The sequence below is a fragment of the Condylura cristata genome, unplaced genomic scaffold (genome assembly GCF_000260355.1).
Source record: "Condylura cristata isolate star-nosed mole 26May11 unplaced genomic scaffold, ConCri1.0 scaffold00012, whole genome shotgun sequence".
NCBI lineage: Eukaryota > Metazoa > Chordata > Mammalia > Eulipotyphla > Talpidae > Condylura > Condylura cristata.
In genome coordinates, this window is record NW_004567113.1 from 4,750,068 (window position 1) to 4,774,411 (window position 24,344).

General features: G+C 32.0%; 1 protein-coding gene across 2 annotated transcripts in view; it reads right to left on the reverse strand.

Annotated features, from left to right (window-relative positions):
- GRID2 (glutamate receptor, ionotropic, delta 2) overlaps nt 1-24,344 on the reverse strand; it is a 1,454,036-nt gene that overhangs the window by 490,645 nt on the left and 939,047 nt on the right. For both annotated transcript variants that reach the window (XM_004681119.2, XM_004681118.2), the window contains one exon: nt 18,664-18,783. In XM_004681119.2, coding sequence (XP_004681176.1) covers nt 18,664-18,783 — 120 coding nt within the window. The remainder of the gene's footprint in view (nt 1-18,663; nt 18,784-24,344) is intronic.

Sequence of the window (24,344 nt, forward strand, 5' to 3'; positions counted from 1 at the left end):
AAGAAGAAAATAATAATTATTACCCTATGATCATCAATAATGACTACAAAAGAAAATTAAACATGAAACATTTAAAAACAAAAACCTACCACTAAGTTGGAAAACATAATATTTTATCTCATTGCTCATTACTAGAAAAAAGTGACTAGTGTATGTAAGAGTTTAGAGTTGTACACATTTTTTAAGAAAGGCAACATTAGCCCTCAGAGATATTTACTATCAAGGTAGGAAGGATATGCTTACATTAATGGTGGTTATGGTCTAAAGATCACTGCAAAAATACTGCATTTTTGATTACCGCTCTGTCAAAAAACATGCTGTCCATTCTAAACCATATGTTCTTAGTCTCTATGCTGTTGGGGAGTGGAGATCAGCTGGTAAAAAGCATATTGCTGTCAGTAGCACAGTAAATGTATTGTTCTTAGGAAACTAATAAGTTGTTTTTGCTCTTTGGATACTGAAACAATTTATATTACTTTGCTTTTTAAGAAGGAAAACTTAGAGAAAATACTATGCAAATTAACAACAGAAACTTTAAAAGGGACAATAGATTAGTATCTACACCATCCCAAAATTTCAATTTTTTTATAAATGCGTTGTTATTCAAAATAAATGAACACATATCAATTCCTCATTTCTTGATTTAAAACACTGTGATTAAACTCAAGCCTTAGTGGTGTTTAATATTTAATGTGTTTGGCACCCTAGTTACCAAGGAAAATAACATTATTGAAGGAAAAACTAAGACAGGTAGGAGATAATAAATCAACAGCACCAAAAGTACAATTACAATATCAGTTAATTTATACTAGAGAATAAAACAGACACAATTACTACAAATGACATACATTTGAATGAGTTTTATGAGTACATTTTGTGAGATCAGACCCCCCCTATGTTTATGATTTTATAATCTTTGTAGTGTTAAATAATAATTTATAATTCCCTGTGTGAGTCAAGACAGGCCTAAAGGATAAAAAGTATATATAATCAAATAGTTTAATCAAATAGAGATAATTCACAGGTGAGAGAAAGCAAGTAATTGGAGGTACAACAGTAAAGTCCTGAGATTATGGTTCATCTGAACGTGCCATACCATGTCACTTAAACAAATGAATCTGTTGTGGATGATGAACATAGTTTGACAAATGACTAACTTGCTGGGTGCCCTCTTTCTATTACAGTTTGACTATTTATCCACTATTTTTGAAATACACTTTAGGTATCTGCTACTTAAAGCTCAATTACAACAATGAGAACTTTTCAAAGGGATATACATCTGAACAACTGCTTCTTTGTATTCCTACTTGAGATTTCGCAACATTCTGCTAGTGGGTCTTTCACATTAAATCACCATTTGCAGATGAAACTGGAAATAAAGTGGATAATAAGTACTGCCACTCTATATAAGTGAACTTGAACTGAAGTGAAGTTTTGGTAGTGATAGTATTGGTGATGTTATATGGTATATGTTAGAAGTTGGGGGTACAGCAGATTCTAGTATATCACAGTTTGAATTCTCTTATCTCTTACCCAACATACTCTCAACATGTGACTAGAGATGAACCCACAGACTCTCTGAGTCTCTTTATAAAAAGTAACTACATATAAACAATTCGTGTGACTCTACATACTAATAGCAGCTACTTTCTTTGCAATCAGCACATATAAAATGGTAAATAATCCATAACAAGCAAATAGTCCATATTTTCAAGTCCACCCAGAAAAAAAAAATGTTGATTTTATTTCCACCACAATTTTGATTGAAAATGTATTCTATCACACATTTTTTATTGTTGCTGTTCTTCATTGAAGAAGCTAGCATCATCCCACCTACCAGAAGAGACAATACTTTCTTTTCCAGAGGCATGTAAAGGTTGCTTCTCTGAAGCAAACGTCCCCTAGAAGTAACTGCAAGCTTGCAATAACTAAAACTTTCAGAAAGACCACAGTAACTGTAAACAACATTGGATATAATTACCATAGTTGTCTTTGGAGTAATAGTAGATGGGTTTTTTAATAGTAGGAATGATCTAGTCCATAGTATACATATTATATGAGTACAGAGATCTCTTACATGTCAATAAATTGCTTGGGTCAATTATTCATTTTTTAGAATTTTTCTCTTATTTATTTATGTGTTCAAGGGATGGGATGGAGACCAGAGTTGCAGGGGTGGTAATAGAATTCATCAAAGGCAGAGTGGGAAGCAGATTAAGAGGATCTATTGAAAAACACTGGTTAGGGGCACAGAGGGCAAGACAGGAGAGGAGTGCTGCACCATGTGGGTCAGCTCGTTGGCTGGGGATGGAACTCATGCTGTAGTAGCTGCAGATAGCTTCATACTGCTGAGACTTAAGTGCTTGTGCTACCAGGGAAGCCCCAATGGGTCAATTATCTTATTAATCTTATTAAACACAAGGTTAAGTTCCATGTTACTTTCTGACACACGTATTTTCTTGAAAGATAGCCTCTGTTTATACCTCCCAAGATAAAAATTCATTGTCAGAAATAAACATGAATGATTTTTCCAACAGTGGCCTTCACTTTAAAAACCAGTTTTATTCAAGCTCTGTTGGTTACCATTCTTTACTCATCATTAAACTGTGGATGTTTCCAAGTCTTAAGTGGGAGACTTTTAGAATTTTAGTGAAAAAATTGTGTGATGTCACTGTGATACTCATGTATAATGCTCAGTGAAATATATGTAAAATAAATTTAATTTCCCTATCTCCCATTGCAATTTCATGTCAGATTGACAACACTACTCAGCAATACTTGTGTTGACTTAGAAATGAACCACAGGCCCTCCCTGGTGGTGCAGAGGGTTAAAGCATAGCACTGCAAGCTGGCCACAGCTGCATGGGTGCCAGTATGATCCCCTGTCCCAGAGGTGATCCATATGGCACAGCAGACCATCCTGTCTTGTCAGCTACTCCCCTCAGCCGTGTACTTCCTCCATCTTCCTGTTCTCCCCACGCTGTCTCTGGTGAATCCTCTCTCTGCCTCTGCACCTTTGACCTGTTTCTAGTTCTGTATGCAGAAATAAATAAATCTTAAAAAAAAAAAAGTAATGAAATTGTGAATTTATGTTCTTTTATTATTGTTTAGCATGTAACCTACAAACATAATTTTAATTAATCTTTATAGCAATCTCAAGAAATATTATTTCACACTTTATAAAAATAAATTGAGACTTACTAGGTTTGGCATTTCTAGGATCAGCAACCAAAAAGTGATGCTGAAATTTCACCCATGAATGTTTGACAGTAAAAGCTAAGTAGTTTTTTTTTTTTTTTACCAATTATGACATATTAAATCTCATCTAGTAATTAGAAAATGATCTTGAACTATAAATGTCAGTAATTCCTAATAACTGTACTTTTATCCTTCCATGTGCTTACGATAATCAAAGTATTTTCATAGGATGACCAATCATCCATTTTCTATTTCTTTATGAACTCCTGCAAGCAAATTATATATACTGATAGCTAATAATCACTGAAGTAATTGTTTATGCTTGTGATGACCAACTCTGCTAGGTATTGGGGATGCAGTGATTGGAAGAGTGCAATTACAGATTCACTTTTTATTGCATCATGCTCACATTCATTTATGTGTATGTTCTTTTAACTTTTCATATGAATAAAAAATAACATAGCTGTCATATTTTTAGATACAGGAAATAATTTTACAGATTCTTAAGTCAGTATTCTTGAAATAAATTACTAGGACACTACTGTCTAGGATTCCATACTATCAACCCAAAACTTAAGACAACTTTGCCATCCCTATGAATGATCAACTTTACCATAAACATAATGTCTGCACTCAATCCAGTTCCCAAATGCAATGCTAACTGTGGCCTTCTCACCATAAACAAAGTTGATTATGTGACACTAAACACTCAAATATTTTCAATTTTTCTTTTCAGTCCTTTTTTTGTTCTCTATCATAAACAAGCTTCCTGACTTCTGGTCCATTTGAAATTATCTGACGTGATATGGTCTTCTTTATAAAATGTTAAATAAAGTTTTCATTATTTTATTTTTGAATTATTTTAACAACATGCATATTTAACAATTATTCCATTAAATGACTAAAGAATATCTATAATGTACCATGTATTAGGGAACAGAGCCAGGAACAAGCCAACATTCTTATCTCATGGAGTTATACTGTAATGGGAAAGACAGAAAATGGCAGATTAATTGCATCTGGAGTTGTAGTTTCCTCAAAAATGAGTGTCAGTGAGGCTAAGGAGCAACTACGTTTTTAGCAAAAATGGGGATGTGATGACTGGTATCTTCACAAGTGAATGAAACAGATCACTGAAAAGGCTAGAAAAGCCTGAGAAATGTTTATCCCAGGGATGCAATTAAGGCAGTAGAAGAAGCACCATCCAGATTCTGGAACCTCTACTTCAGGCCCAAATGCACTGTACCGGGGTGTGTGGCATCTTTCTGAATGAACACTGGCTGAAGTGTGAGCAGTGAGCTGAAATATTTGTGACAGTTAGTGGCTGGCTTAGTATTCTTGAAAGGCAACATTCCTCTCCTGCCTAGAATTTCCTGATGTCCCTCTATCCCTAGCCACAGCACATGGGTGATCACTGCCAATCAAAAAGAACGGAGCAGGAATTGAACTGAAACAACTGGTGATGCTGATAGTTAGATTTAGATTCCTGAAAGCAAAACTGTTTCTGCCCCATCCAAACTTCCAAGACTTTCTGAGCCCTACCCTTCTGCAAGAGAGTGAGCACACACATTTCCAAAGAGATCAAGGGTTGCTAGACAGCCCCTGAGTTTACAGCATCTGCAACCGCTGCTTTTAAGTTTGGCAGTCATGAGAAATAATATCTTTATTCTATGTGGGCTTGGATAGCATGTGGTAGTCTAGCTACTTCATAATCTGTAAATATCCCATGGGGGTCACTGAAGATCAATCCCACAATAGCCTGGCCACTCTAGTCCTGCTCTATTAGGGGAAAGGTACCAGTGGCAAAACCTTTAGAGCTTATAACTAGGCTACAACTGAAGTTTGGGGTTTCTGGGGAAAAAACTGTTGTCCTGTCATAAAAAATATATGTTAAATTGACACAAGCTATGCAACCTCTGTTGACAGACATGATACGGGTGGAGGGGAATTGCTCTGAAAAATCAGACTTTCCACGCTAACTTATGTTATGACCTCCCTTTTTTGTATAATTGTAATATCAAAATATTCTGAGCAACTTTCAGCTTACAATTGGATTGCTTCAGCTGGAAAAGGCCTGTCTGCCCTAACAAGCAAGCACTGCCCCAGGGTAAAAAATTCCCCTGAAGTCAAGTGACTTGACTACTGACTGATAAATAAAAGCAAAAGGGCTGTTTTTGCAAAGTCTCTCTCACTATGGATGGAGGATAACCCAAATCTTATCATTCTATTATCTATTCAGCTAGCCTTCTATTTTGCTTCTAAAGAATTACTCAAACTTCCTATTGTTTGGCCTTTAGATGTGGAAATTCATCCACGTTGCCTGTTTTTAAACTAGTCAAGTTTCCACCTGCTACACCTTAAAGGAATCCATAAAAGTCTTCTGGCTAGTCTTTCAGGATTCTACTATGTAGTCTTTAGATAAGGAAATTCACCTATGTCTCCTATTCAGAAATTTGATTAGCAAGGAATTTCCTCTTCTGTATCCCAGGATGACTCAAGTAGAAAAAGAAAAACCCATTAAGTAGTAGATAAGGTTTAAGGGACTTCTATCTTAGTTGATCTCCACTGTAGTAATATTAGTCATAAACTTTGTGCATGCACCCATGCATCTTTTTTTAACTTTGTTTGATTTTAGAACGTTATATCTCAGCTAAAGGTCAATACGACCCTAAACTGTTCTTAAAAAAAAAAAAAAAAAAAGATGATTTTAATCTCTCAGCCCAGTTCCTGTGCTGATGTCATCCCACTGCTTGCTCCTAATGTACAAAATAAACCTCTGCTGAAGGCAGAGCAGGAAGACTTGCACCCAACTTCAACTCCCGTGTCTTCCTCGCTCCCCTTTCCCCTTTTTCTCCTTCTCTCCTTTTTAGGAATCTCCGCTTGCTGACACTTGCCCACCTTAAGGTCCTGCCTGTCTTGCCTCCAGATACCTCAATAGTTGGAGCAGGTTTCCGACATTAAATAGTGACCCCTTTCCTCTGCTAAAAATGCTGTTATACCATGGAACACCCATGACCTTGGAAATCTAGTAAGCAACTTCAATCTACTGCACTCCAACACAAATATCTCCAGTCCTCACTTGTAGTCAGGGTTCCTAGATCACTGCACCATCCTATCTCTTGAGTTCTAGTCATCTGTTTGGTGATGAGATTTCAAATAATATAGTAAGAGATACCAAAGCATCAAGATAAAGAACCTAGACCAGTACCTTGTCACCTTCAATTACAATACATCACATGTCAAGAGGTCTCTGGGGGGGAACACAATGTAGCTTAATTCATAGGAAAAGCAAAGAGATCAAACACAATGAGGAAATACAGGAATTCATGGGTCAATGGATCAAGATAAAACCTTGGGGCAATTTCTGATATACAATATTTAACCAGATTACTAGAAGACTTAAGGACAATTATAGAAATGATGATTACTGAAACTGGGAAGCAATGGTTAAAGAAAATGAGAAATAATGCAGAAACAAAGAAAATATGAAATGTTTCTATAGTAGTCACAGTCATAAAAACTTAACAGTTGAACTAAAAAATACAATAGAGGGGTTAACAATAAACTCAAGGAGACTGAGGAATAAATCACCAAGATGGATGACAGAATAGTAGTAGAGAGCATCCAAACGAAGAAAAGAAAAAAAAAAAAAAAGACGCATTATTAAATAATGAAGACAGCATTGGAGAATTCTAGGATAGCATCAATAGTAATAATATATGCAGCAGAGGGGGTTCTAGAAGGAGAATAAAGAGAGAAAAAGACATAAAATTTATTCAACTATAGGAAGTTCAAGGATTTCTAGTAATAATGATAATAATACAAAACTCCTACACTTTAAAATTAAAATGTCAAAATCTAATTATGTTAAGAGGAAGCTAAATGTACCCCCAAAATAGTCATATATAAAATTTTCGTAAATCAATCAATGACCTTACATGATAAAAGGGAATGACATATCTCCAGTGAGATGAAAATAACCCCAATCAAGAATATTCTTCCCATCTAGACTAACATTCAGAATCGAAGGAGTGATAAAGGATTTTAGAGAGACATCTGCTAGGAAGAATTCAGCAACCCTAACCTGGCCTGGCAAGAAATATTAAAGAAAATTCTATAAAACAAATAAAACAAATAGAAATCAAGAGAAGCAACAAGACTCCAAAAATAGAAAGTAAAATGGAAACTTGTATAAGAAATTCAAGATTATTTTCTTTTAAATTTAAGATAGTAATTATAAAACTTCAAATATAAATTACATGGTATTTTCAAAATAAAAAATAACTATAATAAACAAGGGAGAGGATGAAAATGGAATCCAAACAATATCAAACTATAACCTTCATCAATATACAAAATATAACCTTCAAAATATAAGGAAGATAAAATGAGAAGACCAAAAGAAAATAAATGAGCTGTAAAAGCATAGACAAGGCCCTCCCTGCTGGTGCAAAGGGTTAGGATGCAGCACTGCAAGCTGGCCACAGCCACTTCAATGCAAGTTTGATCCCCAGCCCTGGAGGTGACCCACATGGCGAGGGAGACCTCTCCTGACCCTCCGCTGCTCCCCTCAGCAGTGTACTTCCTTGATCTGCCTATTCTGTTCCCCACTCTGTCTCTGGTGAATCCTCTCACCACCCCTGTACCTCTGGCCTGTACCCCAGTTCTGTATGAATAAATAAATAAATCTTTAAAAGATAGATAAAACACACATAATAGTAGCAACAAAAACTTATATATTTATGATTTCCCAAATGAGATTCTCCTGGATACTAAAATAAAAAAGGTAATCAGAAATCATATCCAACTTTCTGTTGCATTCAGGAGACCCATCTAAACTTAAATAAATAAGCAGGCTCATAGTAAATCATTCAAAAAAATCTTATAAGCCAATGGAACTCTATAAAAAATAGACAGTGATACAGTATCAGATAAAATAAAATTCCAACTACAAAATGTAACAAAGAGAAAGGATTGACATTATATAATGATTAAGAGAGAAAGTCATAAAACTCATAAATATATTTGCAGCAATAAAAGAGCCTCACGATGGACAGATTAATAGGACAGCAAGTCAACAAGAAAACTGATCATAAATGATCAGTTAGTGTAGATCGACTCAACAGAAATTTACAGGACTCTCCATGCTCAAAAAGCTCATCATTCATTCTTTTGAAGTGCACATGAATACTCTTGAAAGTGAATCACATTTAATATTACAAAACTATTATCAATAAATTAATGAAGATTGAAATTACATAATTTCTTCTCTGATCACACTGACATAAACCTTGAAGTAACCACAAAATTAAAGTAGGAAAACCCTCAAATATGTAGATACAAACAACATGTTACTGAATCAAATTGTGATAAAGAAGAAATCAGGGAAATTTCAAGAAATATCTGGAGACAAGTGAAAATGAAGATGTTAGCTAACAAAACATATAAGAAATAGCAGAGGAAGCATTTAGTGGGACATTTATACAAATACTATCTCATGTTAAGAAGCATACCATAAGGAACAAGAAAAGGAAGAATATTTGAAACCAAATGCCAGTAGGTGTGAGGAAATAACAAAATTAAGAGCAGAAATAAACAATATACCTACAAAAATGACAGTGTGCAAAAGATCAGTGCAGCAGAGAGCTGGTTCTTTGAAAAAATAAACATCATAAACAAATACCTAAGGATACTCATTATGAAAAAAACAGAAAAAAATTCTAATATTGAGAATCAGAAATTAAAGGAAAGTTACAACTGACATTTACAAAAATAGATACAATCATAGGAATCTACTAGCATATTTATGCTAACAAATTTCATAAGCTTGAAGAAATGAACAAATTCATAACAGCATATATTTCTGTGAATGAATCAGGGATAAATAAAACCACAAACAGTCCCATCAAAAGCAAGGGAATTGACAATAGTAACTTGTCCCACAAAAATAAAAACCTGGGATTAGATTATTTTAATCAAATATTGAACAAAGAAATCATATATTATATACAAACATTAAAAAACAAAAACAAAAAAAAAACTGATCAAGGAATACTTCAAAAACACATTTGACAAGTCTAATATTACTCTAATACCAAAAGCAGATAAGGACGACACAATATAACTACACACTAATGTGCCTCATGAACATAAATTCAAAAATCCTCAATATGGTATTAGCAAACTGAATTCAGTAGTGAAGAAAAATGTCTTTCACCAGACAAAATGAGATCATTCAGGGATGCCATAATGCATCCTGACAATTAGGATCTAACTAACAAAACAGGAGACAAAAACAAGGAATAGAGGTATTATGCTTCCAAACTTCAAGATATGATATCAAGCAATAGCAATAAAAACAGCATGGTATTGAAATAAAATAGACATACAGACCAATGGAATAGGATTGATAACTCTAAAATAAGCCCACATTTACATGAATAGTTAACTTACATGACAGGAGCCATGAAAATATGTCAGAAGAAAGAATCTTCAGCAAATGTTATTTGACATAAAGACAGCCACCTGCGAATGAATGGAACTAAAACGGTATGTTACATTATATAAGAAAATTAAATCAAATTGATCATAGACTTTGATGCAAGTCTCAAAACCACAAACTACAAAAAATAGAAAACATAAGCAAAACTAAAACTCTCCATCACAGTAGTATCAAGGATGTTTTTGGGAAATTGTCTACAATGATAAGAAAATCAACTGTAAAGTAAACAAATGAAACTCTATCAAGCTAAAAAGCTATTGCAAAGGAAAGATAGTACTATGAAATCATAAAGGCAACCTATCAAATGAAAGAATTAAGGGGAAACTGTCCAAAATTTCCAGACTTCAAACAACTCAATAGCAACAACAACAACAACAAAAAAACAAAACGTATAACTCAACTATAAAATGGGCATGCAAGCTAAATTAACATTCTCCAAAGACAGTCAATAGGCCCATGAAGAAATATTCATCATCACTCATTGGGATAATTCAAATTTAAACCACAACAAGCTTCACTTCATACACATAAGAAAGAATGAATGTGAAAAAGATCAGAAAATGTGTGGTAAAATATGTTAAGAAGAAACCCTTGTACATCGTCAGTGGGAATGTAGACCAGCCCAGCCTTGATGGGAAACAATATGGAGTTTTCTCAAAATACTAAAAATAGGTCTACAGTAAGACCTAGCACTCTCTCTCTTAGGTATCTATAAGAATACAAGTGTCTGTTTTATTTGGTGCACTATTGAGAATAGTTATGTAAGGAAAAAAAAAAAAGAAAGAAAAAGAAAAACTAAGTGCCCAAGAACTGATGAACTGATGAATGGACTAGAAGATGTGGTGTATATATATATATACACAATGGGATACTACTGGGATATACTGTTAGGAATGATGAGATTTGCTCTTTGTGATGATATGGATGAAACTGGAGCAGATTATGTTAACCAAAATAAGCTGAATAGTATAAAAATAATTACTGAATGTTGTCATAAATGTGCCATATATATGTCATATATGTGTATGTTGATATTAACACAAAATAATGATACATATGTACACACACACACAAAGAACCCAAGCCAAAAAAAAACAAAAATCAAAATGAACCCTTGGGATTTAACTGCAGAGCTAAGGTAACCAAAAAGGTGGGGGCCCAATTATTGGTGTCTTGGTTGTTTGTGTGGTGTGATGACATGTATATATTTGTAAAGGTGTGACCCTATATTAAAACTTGTGTGCCTTTGAAACTAATATTAATTTGATAAATACAATAGAACATTATAATGAATCAAATGTATTATATGTGTGTATACACACGTGAGGAATATATGTGTAAATATATATGCAATATAATACTAGTTTATAAGGAAACACAAAGGAGAATGATATGAAAAAGAAAGTGTTATCTTAGATACTGCAGGGCTGTAATAAAATGCAATATTAAATAATATCAATTCAATATTTATCATTGATTATGTGAAGACAAAGTTGCTCTTTCCTCTTTCGAATTGTAAGAAAATGAAATGTATCAGTTGATGAAAAATGGGTCCACTGCATTATAATGCCCACTGCATAATTCAGTACATTATGTTTGCACAAGAATGTTCAGTTATAGGTTTTATATTTGTGAAATTAATATTGGAAAACCTAATAGACTACAAACCTCTCTGAAAATATGATTATCCCTAAAAACTAGAAAACCTCTGGTGTACCATTTTATTTCATCAGTTTACAGGAGAAAACAATTTTATGAAGATACTAGCTAAACATTAATATGCAATTAAGATTGTTTTGAAAACCTATTTTAACCCATTTTCCTGTCTTTAGTTCCTGTTTGATCAAAATTCAAATATATTAAATATTAGGAAAAATTTAAATCCTAGAATTCAGTCTTCATTTTAAATAGTTTGCAGCAACGTTAAAACCAAATGAAATAAACTTTTAATACATAAACCAAAAATCTATCTTGTAGAATTATTTTTCTTAGAAGAAAAACAAATGATTACATAAATTAAATGTTTAATTTTATGTTTACTTTATAGATATTATAATAAATTTATTTTTAGAAAATTGGAGGTGTTATAACTTAAATTATTATTCACTTTGGTAATTATTTATGGGAATTTAAAAAAAACAGAAAAAAACACATTCTTGGATAAGATTAAGTACATAAAAAATGTCACAGATCTGATTATTTAACTTTGAGTTTCACTTGAATTTGTCTTGAAGTTTACACAATGTCAAATTCCAGAATTCAAATACTGAATGAAATACTACCTTACATTAAAGTAAAATAATTTGTAAAACTAACAAAGTTTACAATAGTTCTTTACTTTCATCAACTGTTGTGGAAATTAAACAATCCTTTTCATATTCTTGCCAAATTCAGAGAAAATGAAACTTCCACCTACATACTGTCAAGAGTACCAAAATTAGTCCAGTATTTAGGACTTAGTCAATCTTACCTACAGATCCTAACCCGGCACAACTCTCCTTATTTTATGAGAGTTGACAGTAACCCTGCTCAAGGTGATAAGGCTGCAGGCACTCTGTACACTTATCCACTAGCAGCAGAACAAACACTGACAAATTGACAGCCCATCAATTAAAGTGTCATTCATTCTTTTTGAGATATGGAGAAACAAGTATTGGAACCTCAATTTTGGACACATAGCTAATAAATCTATACTATAATCAATTGCATGTTAATGCTTTCCTATGATACATTCTTTTGAAGACATTGTATATAAGTAATAAACAGATGCAGAAACTGTCCCATTTAAAAATGGAGCAAGCAATCCACAAATTAAGTTACAACATTCTCAAAATTAATTGAAACCTAAGTTTCAAGTTTATTAAGTTTGATTTTTTAAAATTGTGTTTAGTAGAAAAAAATAGCCATAAAACAAATATTTAAAAATTAATCTTTAAACATTTTAAAAACAAGAATAAAAAATTATTTTGAGTGGCAAGATATTAAATACACCACAGACCAAATATGTGTGCTCCCTTTCACATACCATCTATACAAACACACTGTAGTGTTTCAATCCAATTTAGGATTAAAAGCATAGATACAAACAAATAATTACAAAAAAAAATCTGTAATATTATATAAGCATTAAGTAGACATAATTTGAAGTATATGATTCATTGTCCACATGATGGCATAGATAACACATTATGGAATCTGAACTCAAAGGAAAGTGAAGCAGATACTTGTGCAGTAGAATTGTAATGAAGTACATTGAGTTTAGTGAGCCACGTAAAGAACCTTTTGTCACAGTACAATAATGAGTTGTTGAATGCCTGGATTTTGCCCACCTCCCTGACTCTGAAACTCTGACCTAATACAGATCAATAAACAGCCTTTTAGATTTGCTGAGAATTCCATTCTCCAAAGCCTTACCTTTTCCCTCTTGGCAACACTTTTACTATTTTCAGTCCCATACACATCCCACTTAGATTTCATACATTGTCACTCAGCCATCCTCCTGCTAACACCCTTACCCACACTGTTTCATTGTTCTTCTACCAGAAACAACAAAAAGCAAAAGTTAATCTGATAAAATCCCAACCAAATATTAGTTCAGGAAGGCTTTGAATGATCACTCTCATCACCAGCAGTATGGCATTAATTTTTATTTCTGCTAGTACCTCCTTTTGTACTTTGAGCTCATTGCTATTTAAACTGCTGCCATTACCACTCTGCTGATAATGCCCTCATAAATCACAGGTAATGGCAACATATTTTGATGTACCAGGAACAATTCTGTATGTATCACATTAGTAAATCATTTAGTTATACTTATTTATGAGATTAGTGATACCCAAGGTCATTTGGTGTTAAATAGCACATGAATTTGAACATTCTGACATTAGCACTCAAGCTCCTAACCCATTTACTCTACTATCTAAGTCAGTTAATAACGAGGTCTGAGTTCCTAAATTCTCTTTAATCTTTACATCACTGCTTTGCTGCTACATTACTTAAACCCTCTGCTCTCGAAATTCTTCTTAGAAATATCACATATGTAGATGTGTGTATGTATGTATATACATAATTGTACATACATAACCTAATTATTCAGTTGGGATGTTTATATAAAATAGTATTCTGATCATAAGGCTTTATAAATATTCATAACATTTTCAAGGGTAGTTTACAGAACAGATATTAGAGGAATGAAATAACCTGATGTTCAATCCTTAAACATAACTTGGGGATAATCACTGAAAGAGAAGGAAAGGTGTGTAAAGATAAATATTGCACAAAGATCAAGTATTTGTATCTGAATAGATACTACCTGCTCATGAAATTATTCCAGCATGTATATTTTAATGTGTACAGAAATATTTATCTTTTGTTAAAATAGGGAAAACTATAATCATGTAACAGTTATAAAAAGTTAGGAAAAGTTTCTGACATCACTTGACACATAATTAGTAACAAAATCCCCTAAGAAAGATATATTATGTTCTGTTATAAAACCATATTTTTTCTGCTGTAAAACAAACTATTTTCATGTTAAATTTTCAATTATATTTTCAGTAAGCTTATTTTATAATTTTATATTAATATTATATTTACTTCATTTTCATTTGATTGTAAAGGAAACTGATTTATTTGCTGAGGGGAGCAGAGGGTGAGACAGGAGAGATCTGCTGTGCCATTTGGGTCAAAATAATAAAACATTAATTATTATTTATTTATAAATAATATAGAAAGTAAATAAAACATGAATAAGTAAATAAAATGTAAAGTGAATAAATAAATAAAAAGAACATAAATAACTGTGCTAACAGACATTTTTCCCCACAAATATCTGATCTACATCCCAGTTCTTGCATGCATAAGTAAATAAAAATTAACACATTTTTTTTTAAAGAAGTAAAATGACCCAAAAGACAGAGACTGAGGCAGGATGGATATAAGAAGGAAAAAAGTGGAAAACGTGCGTGGAATTTAGATATATTTTAAAAAAGTAGTAATGGTAATACTTTGGAATAAAAAAAAAAAAGACAACCTTAAAAACTGCCAAAAGTAAATCATGATTTGAGAGGTAGTCACACTAAGTAAGTGGAGTAAAAGCATTATATGCTGTATTTAAACTATATATATATGTATATATATATGTACAACATTATACTATATATGTATATATGTATAACATTGAATTATATATGTATGACATTAAATTATATATAGTTTTAAACATATATATGTTGTAGATGTGCATATAAATATATATAACTCCTATTATCAATCATAAAATCAAAAAGTAAAAAGCTAACAGTTCATGAGATCAGTGAACTAAAAGCTAATTCTTTAAAAAGATAAACAAAATTGACAAAACCCTGGCAAAGAGAGAGAGAACCCAAATAAAAAGAAACAGAAATGAAAAGGTAAAATTCACAACAAATGATGCAGTAACACAATGAATTATTGGAACCTACCAAGAATGTTTAATTATACAAACTGAACTTACAAATAAAGTGGACATTTTTTTATAACCATACAATCTCCTAAGACTGAGCAAGGATGAAGTAGACAGTTTTAACAGACTGATCACAGTCACAGATTGAAAAAGTACCTGAAAATTTCCTTAAAAATAAAAGCTCAGAGCCAGATAGTGTCTCTAGTGAATTCTACCCAGTCTTCAAAGAGCAATACCTATACAACTCAAACTGTCCTAAAAATTTAAGAGGATAGAAAGCTCCTTAAATATATCTCCTGAGGCAAATGTTACATTTATTCTAAAACCAAACAAGGAAAGCACTGAAAAAATAAAATCATGGGCTGATATATCTAAAAACTCAGATCTAAAACTATTCAACAAACAATTAGCAAGCCAAAGTCATGAATTTATCGAATGAGCCACCAACCTTGATCCAGTAGGTTTCATACACTGGATATAGGGTTGGTTCTACAGCTACAAATCAATCATTGTCATTTACTTGATAGACAAAATGGAAGATAAATCTCACATGATCATTTCAATAGGTACCAAACAAGCATTTCACATAACTCAACATTTATGATAAACATTTAAAATAAAATGGTAATATACATATTTTATATCCATATAATAAATAACATAAATGACAAATCCACAGTCAACATCATACTCAATGGTAAAAAACTGAAAGTGTCTCCCCTAAGTTGAGAAGAAGGAAAGGATGCCCACTATCTCCACTGTTGTTTGATATGGTGTTTGAAGAACTAGAAGGAACAATCAGACAAAAAGAAGACTGAAAGTAATTCCAGCTGAAAAATGAGGAGTGAGTTTTCACTATTTGCAGATAACATGATTATGCTAAGTGAAACAAATTAGAAAGTGAAAAACAGATACCTGATGATTTCACTTATGTGGAATACAAATAATCAAACCACAAACTGTCAAAGCACAGCACAAATAATTAATAGACTATGAAAAATTACTTGTTACCTTAGAGGACAAATAGGAGGTAGGTGTATTATTAGATGGTGAGTGAAGAATGTACACATAAAAGGAATGAAACTATATAGGTATGGAAACAACTGTCACATTAATATTAAATTTTAAAAATATGTAAAGAAAACAATAAAAAAATGGCCAGAGTTGAATGTGGACTTAAGTGAATATCTGAAGGGCAAAAATAAATAAGTAATGATCCATAATCTTTTAATAATTGAGGAAAGGCAAACTGAAACCATGAGACTATTTACATAATATACATGAAAATAGGGGGTCATGATATGTAAATTTGCAAATCTCTATGTAAATGACTTTGAGTTTATGTAGTAAGGTTCAAGATATGCCTTCTTGTATTTGACAATTTTACTTAAGGACAGAGAACCTACAGAGATACATGTGCAAATCCAAGAATATAGATCAAAGATAGAAGTTCAAGAATATTCATAACAGCATTGTTTGTAAAGGTCTAAAAATAGAACGTATAATAGATTATGACATGTTGATATGATAGAAAACCATCCAATAAGATAAACAGATAAGCTACTCTGGTAACAAGGATAAATAATACAGCACAACATTAACATAAGAAGCAAGAAGAATGCATACAATACTGAGTCCACTCATAAAACAAAATATCATTAAACCCCAGTAAAATTACTTAAGGGTTACATGGGAGATAAAATTATATTTGAAATATTAAGACATTAGTACCATAAGATTCAGAGTAATGTTTACAGGACTGAGAAGTGTAGTACAGTATATAACCAGTTAAAAAAAAAAAAAAAAGTGTATAGGGTGTTTGGTATGTTTTAATCCTTGACCATGTAATGGAGTATCCTTAAAAATAATTTATAAAAATGTTCTGTGTTTTCTCTTTGTTTGCCCTGCTTCAGTATAAAACAAAAAAAATGAAAATCATTAAGAAAGTTCAACTCTTCTAGCATAAATTTATCAAGTGTTTTTTCTTACTGATTAGATTAACTCCTAACGTTTTTAGGGTGGATCTATGAATTTAATCATGTATACAGTGATTATTTTAATGTCTGCTTATAGATGATAGTCACATTTATACACATTGGTATGAATATCCTAAGTATTCAGTTAGCATTTTAGTTCTTGCTATGTTCTAAATGTTGTACTTATGTACTTCTTACTGTTTTATCTACATTCCCAATCAATATTAGATTAATGGAATTGGCACAGAGGGAGCCATCTTCAAACTTGTGAACAAAGAATTCGCTTTAAAAGATGGCGGAGCAAAACCGGGAATCTTGAAAGTGTACTAAATCTTCTTTGGTTTAAACTGTAGAGACTATCATTTGCGAAATACTGTCTTTTGTCTTATTATAAGGTCAATTCCCAGACTAACTTATACATAAGTATTTCATACTTAATCTTTAAATCCATTTAGTTATGTAAATTTTTGTTGAACTTATTAAATTTTCTAGCCCTGTCAAATGTCTCCAGCTCAAGCAAAATTTAAGGAAGCACACACATTGTAATAACCAAGATACATCATAAGTTAATGCAATATTTTAAAAAATAAAATATTTAAAATATCTACTATGAACAAAGTATCAAATTTTAATTAAAAACAGGAAAGTAGTCTACTGTTACTAAAGTAGACTTTTCCTTTTTGTTTTAAATTTTTAGAATTATTTATTTTTATAGTGGCAATGTAGGTTTATGTTGTTTGTATTTTGCTGCCTGTTCTGTTTTGTCTAAGTTTTTCTGCGTCCTCTGTTTCAACAAGAAACCCATACCAAAGAAACAACTACATTAGAAAGAAGTCATTTTATACAGTTATTAATTTGTATATATGAGCTTTGTATATATGGGTACATTCCTACCAAAATACATAAAAATGGCACATCAAACCCACAGAAGAGTCACTTTTCTAGAGACTTTTATATTTCTCTTTGAGAAAGTAATTGCAGTATTTCATGAACTATCAGTTATTGACATTCAATTTCTAAATACTTACATGTTACCTGTAGTATATAAAAGTTCATTTCCTGCAAATTATTTTCTACTTATACATAACACAGAAAATTTGAGATACTATAATATTTATACAGGGTAGCTGTCTGGTTTTTAACTTGCAGCATGTACAAAATTAGAATAAGAACTTAAATAAATTTCATATGGTAAGAAAAGTAAGTCTAACAAAATGTGACATTATAGTATGTCAACTTTTAGAAAGTCTAACAAAATATGACATTAAACTCACTACTCACTACTTTAAAATATTTTATTTTATTGAATGAAAGATGATGTAAGTTACTAGGCAACCATCAGATTACTTTTTAACCTTTGAATTATTATTTTAAGGCAAAAATAGAATTTACTCTCAATCAATATTTTAGGTGTTTACATCATTTAAAATATCTAACTCTTATTCTTTCACAAACTGCACTTTGTACACATTTGTGTGTCTGAAGAGAATATAACCATAATTACTAAAGAATAAAAGCATAATCATCAGTGTGTCTGGTCTTACTTTGCGAACACTTCGGCCAAGCTCTTCTCCATAGTTGGTTCCAAGAATTTCAAAATGGACATTAGGGTTACCTCCATTTTCTCCAAATTCTAGTTCTCCAGTCAACCCATTAACTCCACCCTAAAAAAGAGGAAATGTATTGTTGTAAGATTTCAGAAGAAATAATAGTGATAATAAAGCAATGTTCTAGGATAAACTGTTTCTAAAATGTATAACAGACTAACTTTAAAGTAGGTTCATAGCAAAAATGGGAGTGCATTTGTAAGTAATATTGACAATATAATCTAATCTCTACACTTTACATACAAGAAAATTTAGATGCAAAAATTGAAATGCATACACAAGTGAAACTATGTGTCAAAGTTAAGAGTAAATTGCAAGTTAGAGTTCTTTTCCACCATATCCTATGGCAAGCATGGATCCATTAATCAGAAAGCCAGATGCTCTGGAGAGCATAAAAATCTATTGTGGAGACAGGTTTTGACAATATCCATTTTCTGTCACAATTCTGTTTTAGCTGGATATAAACGTTACACTTCACAGCCTTAGAAACTATGGTTTCCAATTTAATGGATGTTTATTGTTCTTCCTTCTTTTCATATCTTCCTAAATTTAAATAAGAGAGGTAGAAAGTTAAGTTAAGGTTGAAATTTGTTTTTGTTCTTAAATAGGAATGCTGGTTATTGTGATTCACCGGGAGTTGTGTCATCTTTCATTCAACCTGACAGATGTCTGTTACCCCCAAGAGATGGCAATGTAGGTCATGTTTCTTTCTCCTGTCCACTATCCTTTAGTGTACTGATGTTCACATTATTTAAGATTTTACACATGAAAACTATATTCTGAGTCACTTCTGTACTCAAGAAATTCTTAGAATTTTAACTTTATTTGAACAAATTATATAATTTCAGCATTATTTCAATTATTACCTCTATGATTTAAATACTTAAATATATCTCACTGGAAACTGACGTTATGACATTTTATTCAATTTTTAGTTTCCTTTTTGGTAGGTCTTACATTATTTCCTATGTTAGCAATGTCATAAATAATCACGCAGCACTAATAGGGTATATTTAGTAAAATCAATACTTAATAATTAATTTCAAATTTTAAATTGCTTTATTTTTTTGTAACAATAATCAACAAGACTGATTTACTGTTATTTCCCAGTAAGCCAGACTCTTTTGTAATACATAGTTTATTAGTAGAAATACCTGTTAAATTTACCCTCCTACGGTTAGATTTAGCAGTCAATATCATAGATTTAGAATCAAATTTCTGGATTTGATCAATGGCATCAGAATTTACTAACAGTGCAAGACAGAGTAAGTCAGTTAATTCCATTATGCTCCTCTTTTTACATCTGTTAAATGACAAAAAAATGTACCTTTTATAAACAATCATGAGTCTTATTTTTTAAGATTTACTTATTTATGCATACAGAAGTGAGGTACAGGCCAGAGGGGCAGGAGCGGTGAAAGGCTTCACCAGAGACAGCATGGAAAACAAAGCAGATTGACCAAATACATTGCTGAGGGGAGCAGTGGGTGGGGCAGGAGTGGTCTGCTGCGCCATGTGGTCGCCTCATGGGCCTCTGGGCTGGGATCAAACTCGTTTTGAAACAGCTGTGGCTCCCTTGCGTTGCTGCACTTTAACCCGCTGGGTCAGCAGGGAGGACCAGATTATAAATCTTATAATACATGTAAACAATAGAGAAGAACACTTGATAAATGGTAAGGGCTTAATTATTGTTATTATTGTTGATATTATTATCATAATCACTGTCAACATGATCATTTTTATTGTTTAACTTCAAAGATTTTCTACTTCTGTAGAAATTGTAGTCATCTGGAATTTTGGTAGTAAGAATACTTTATATAAAGAATTTCCAAATGTCCTTTAAATTGACATGAAAAACTGCTACCAGAGTAAACCTTTTAAACAATATCAAATAAAATCCATATATATTTCATTGTAACTATTTTGTATAGAAACAGTAGTGGACATCAAATATAAAAGAGAAGGAAAAAAAAAGGAGCATCAAAGTTTGGGAAGATAATATATTAATGAAGATAACAGTTTCTGAAAATACAAAAGGTTGTAGTTCCTCTCTGGATAGGATAAGTTGGAAATAAAAAAGACAAAAACATTTATGAAGAATGTATTTCACTGTGTTTATAAGTCTGAAAAACTTTTGCTATGCTTGAATCTGCAATGTAACTTAGAGATACTTCTGGAGAATCATCTGGATCATCAAACATTTATGACACTCCTCTAATGTTCCAATACATATTCCTAGGTTCCTTGCAACCTGCAGATACACTTGGAAAGCAAGGACAGGTTGTTAAATAAACATGAGCCCAGCAAAGCAGTGAACACAGGGATGCTGCAGTCAGTGGTGCATCCTGTTGCCTTCATGTTTCGAAAGTTACTTTCAGAGAGAAAAATGCCTGACCAAAAAAAGGACATTTCCAACTCTAAAATAAAATGTAATGAGTAGAAAAATCCTGGGATACATGATAAAAAACTCAAAACAAAAACAATGATTAAGAATTTTTGAGTTTACCTAGATCATTCATCATTCATATATGTGTAAATGTGCATATATATACATATGTATGTATATGTACATTTATATATGCACTCAAAAATTCTTTGATAATAGAGAAATAAGAATCAAACTGAGAAACAAAGTTTTTAGTAAATAGGAACATTTTAATCATGCTGTCTACATCATAGTGAAGATGAAACTGAGGACCGGACTAGTTAATCTGAATTATCTGACTGGAATTCTCCATCTTGTACCTGATACTTTTTCCTAGAAACAATGTAAACTGTTTCCAATGTAACATATGCATATCCTAGTGGATCATTAAAAGATGTGATGTGCTGTATGAAATTAAAGTTGCATATTTAACCCATTTTATGATTAAAATACCCTGAGGTGTATACTGATGAGTCTGTTAAAGAATTATTCTAAGAGCATATAATGCATTAGTTACTTATTTTTCAGTTATCTTTTATTTAATTCACATTGCATTATAGCACTATGTAAGTTTACAGACTTGCATCACTGATAATTAACATGTATATATTTCATTTAGTATATCATTTAAAAGTCCTATTCTATTCTTCACCATCTTTTTTAGCAAAAATGTTTCTTGCTCATATTTTTGTGAAAAGATTATCTTATATTATAATCAACACTACTTTTGGTAAGTCAGAGTGTATTTTCCTAATTCTTCCACTTCAGATTTATACATATTTTTATGCTTTTAAAACTTTATTTCAGCATAAATATGTTTACAGAAATGCACTCAAATTACTTAGTAGAGGGCAATTTAAGTTTAATTTATCCTACCACAATTTGGCCCAGAAACTTGTTATCTGTTTTAGTCTTTATTAAAAAACAAGAATTTGCAATGTTTTATTTTTCATCTATTACAAGTACGTGTAAAAGATCCTCCATCAAATGCTACTGAAGCAGTCATAAGTAACTTCAAGAAATTAACTTTTGCTTTGCCTCTGCAAAATAATGTGCCACAATGTAAAAGTACTTACAAATGATATAGCAAAACATTGCTTTAATATTTTAATGCCAGTTTATAAAGTTCAATAACTAATAGATGTTGAAAAGTATAGGGAATGTCTATGTACACTTATGGAACTGTAAAACCTTTCTAAATTTGTTAGTATTGCATGCAGATTGCAAACCAAGAGTCACAGCCAAGGTTCAGATAATCTTGAATCGAAATTAATGCTATCTGCTGAGGTTAACAAGGGAATTTCACACACATTAAGTCATTTATGTAAATAAGAATATTTTCTTCCCCAGTCCTTCAGTCTGGAAGGTATCTACTACAATGAAACATTACTTCCATGTCAACATTCATAGGGTGACTGGCTATGAGCTCTGCTTGCATTTGAATTTGTGTTTGCATTCAGACTCAAAATAACCTCCAAGTTAAAGACTATTTGCACTTTGATGTAACTCTAAAAAATTCAAATCAAATGGTCCTTTTCAAGAGACTAGCACAAAACATCCAACCACAGTTAAAAGAGGCCTTAACAAAAAATGTAGCCCCTTATAAACTATATTTCAAAAAAAAAGAGTAACTCAAGAAAGTAGCTTTGAAAAGTGGAAGGAATATAATAATTTTGAACACCAATGTGAATATTTGTTCGAAAGATAACGAGATTAATTGACATAAGATTACCTAAAATTAGGCTTAAAAATGTACTCTAGTATTTAAAGTTTATTTCTACTTAGGAAACATCAATGTACAATAATATCTTCCTTGTTTATTTTTTTTTCAAAAGAGAAAATTTTAGATACAATTCTCTTCATGGAAGGGCTGAGAAAACAAAACAAGATTCAAATAGTTCCATACCAATATCACATGTTTCAGATGGAAGTACTCCCCATTATACCAGAATTCATATTATAAATGCTTTTCATTGAAACAACTTCTAATAAGTACAAAAGCAAAGCATTAAGGTTCACAGACTAACATAACCTTGATAATTGTTTTCTAGAAGGCCTCAATTTATAGAAGCAATGTTTCATGGAACAATTTAATAAGGAGTTTCAATTTCTTGCAAAATTTTGTTTTTGAGTATGATAGTCTTAAAACTACACAAGGAATCAATTCAGTTCTTCTCAGATCCCATTATAAAAAGAAAAATACAGACTATTCTACTTCTCTAAATATTTGATCTCCCAGTCAATTCCAAGTTAAAATTTCCTTGAACTCAAACTTCAATCTCACACTTCTTCAATACCTCACATAATCTTTCAGACTACCAAACTCTGAAATCTACCTCAAAGAGATCACCAGATAAAAGAAAATGTATAACATATAAGCTGGTTATTTAAGAATAGAACATGGAAGATCAGATTGTTCAAGATTCTCTATTGGTGTCACTTTATTTTACCACTATGAATAACTAATCAGTAAGAATAATCCTGTGTTGAATTCTTTTGTGTTCTTTGGCAACTGGCCAAAGAACTAACCAAATAGGCTTGTAAATGCACTTTTTTTTTTTTTTTTAATATACAAACTACCTCTGTAGAAACACCATCATAGCTGCAACTCACAGGGCTTCATCTATAGAAAGAGGCTGTCTTAGGGATAGGCAAGTCACACACTGGCTTGTGGTGATCCCTGGGATAGTAGGGTTTTCTTAAAAAAATGGGAGTGTATTTAAGTTTTACCAGGTTTTTTCACTGTATTCATAGAAGCAGAAGCTGGCCTACCAGCTCATCCTACCTTTCTCATCCTTGGATTTCTGTATAATATCTAAGGCTTTGGAGTCTCAAAACTAATATTCCGTATAAATTGAAGTAATTATGTCTCCTAATTCCAGGTTTGAAGCTCACAACCTACTCAGCTGAGCAGTCAATTGGACACCAATCATCTATATAAAAAGATATTTCTCAAAGATATGACAGCATGATACATTTAGGAAGGGAGTTTAGGCACCAAACCAGGTCCAAAAATTTAATGACAGTTGGTACTTGAGATAAAAATCCACTCAATAGATAGCCTACTGATTTATTTGTTGCAAAGTTCCAACTAAGAACTGTGCATTTATTACATTAATTTGAAATGAATTATCTATATGACTAAGGTTCTGGCAAAAATATGACATGAAAATCAGAGCCAAAGGGTTGAACT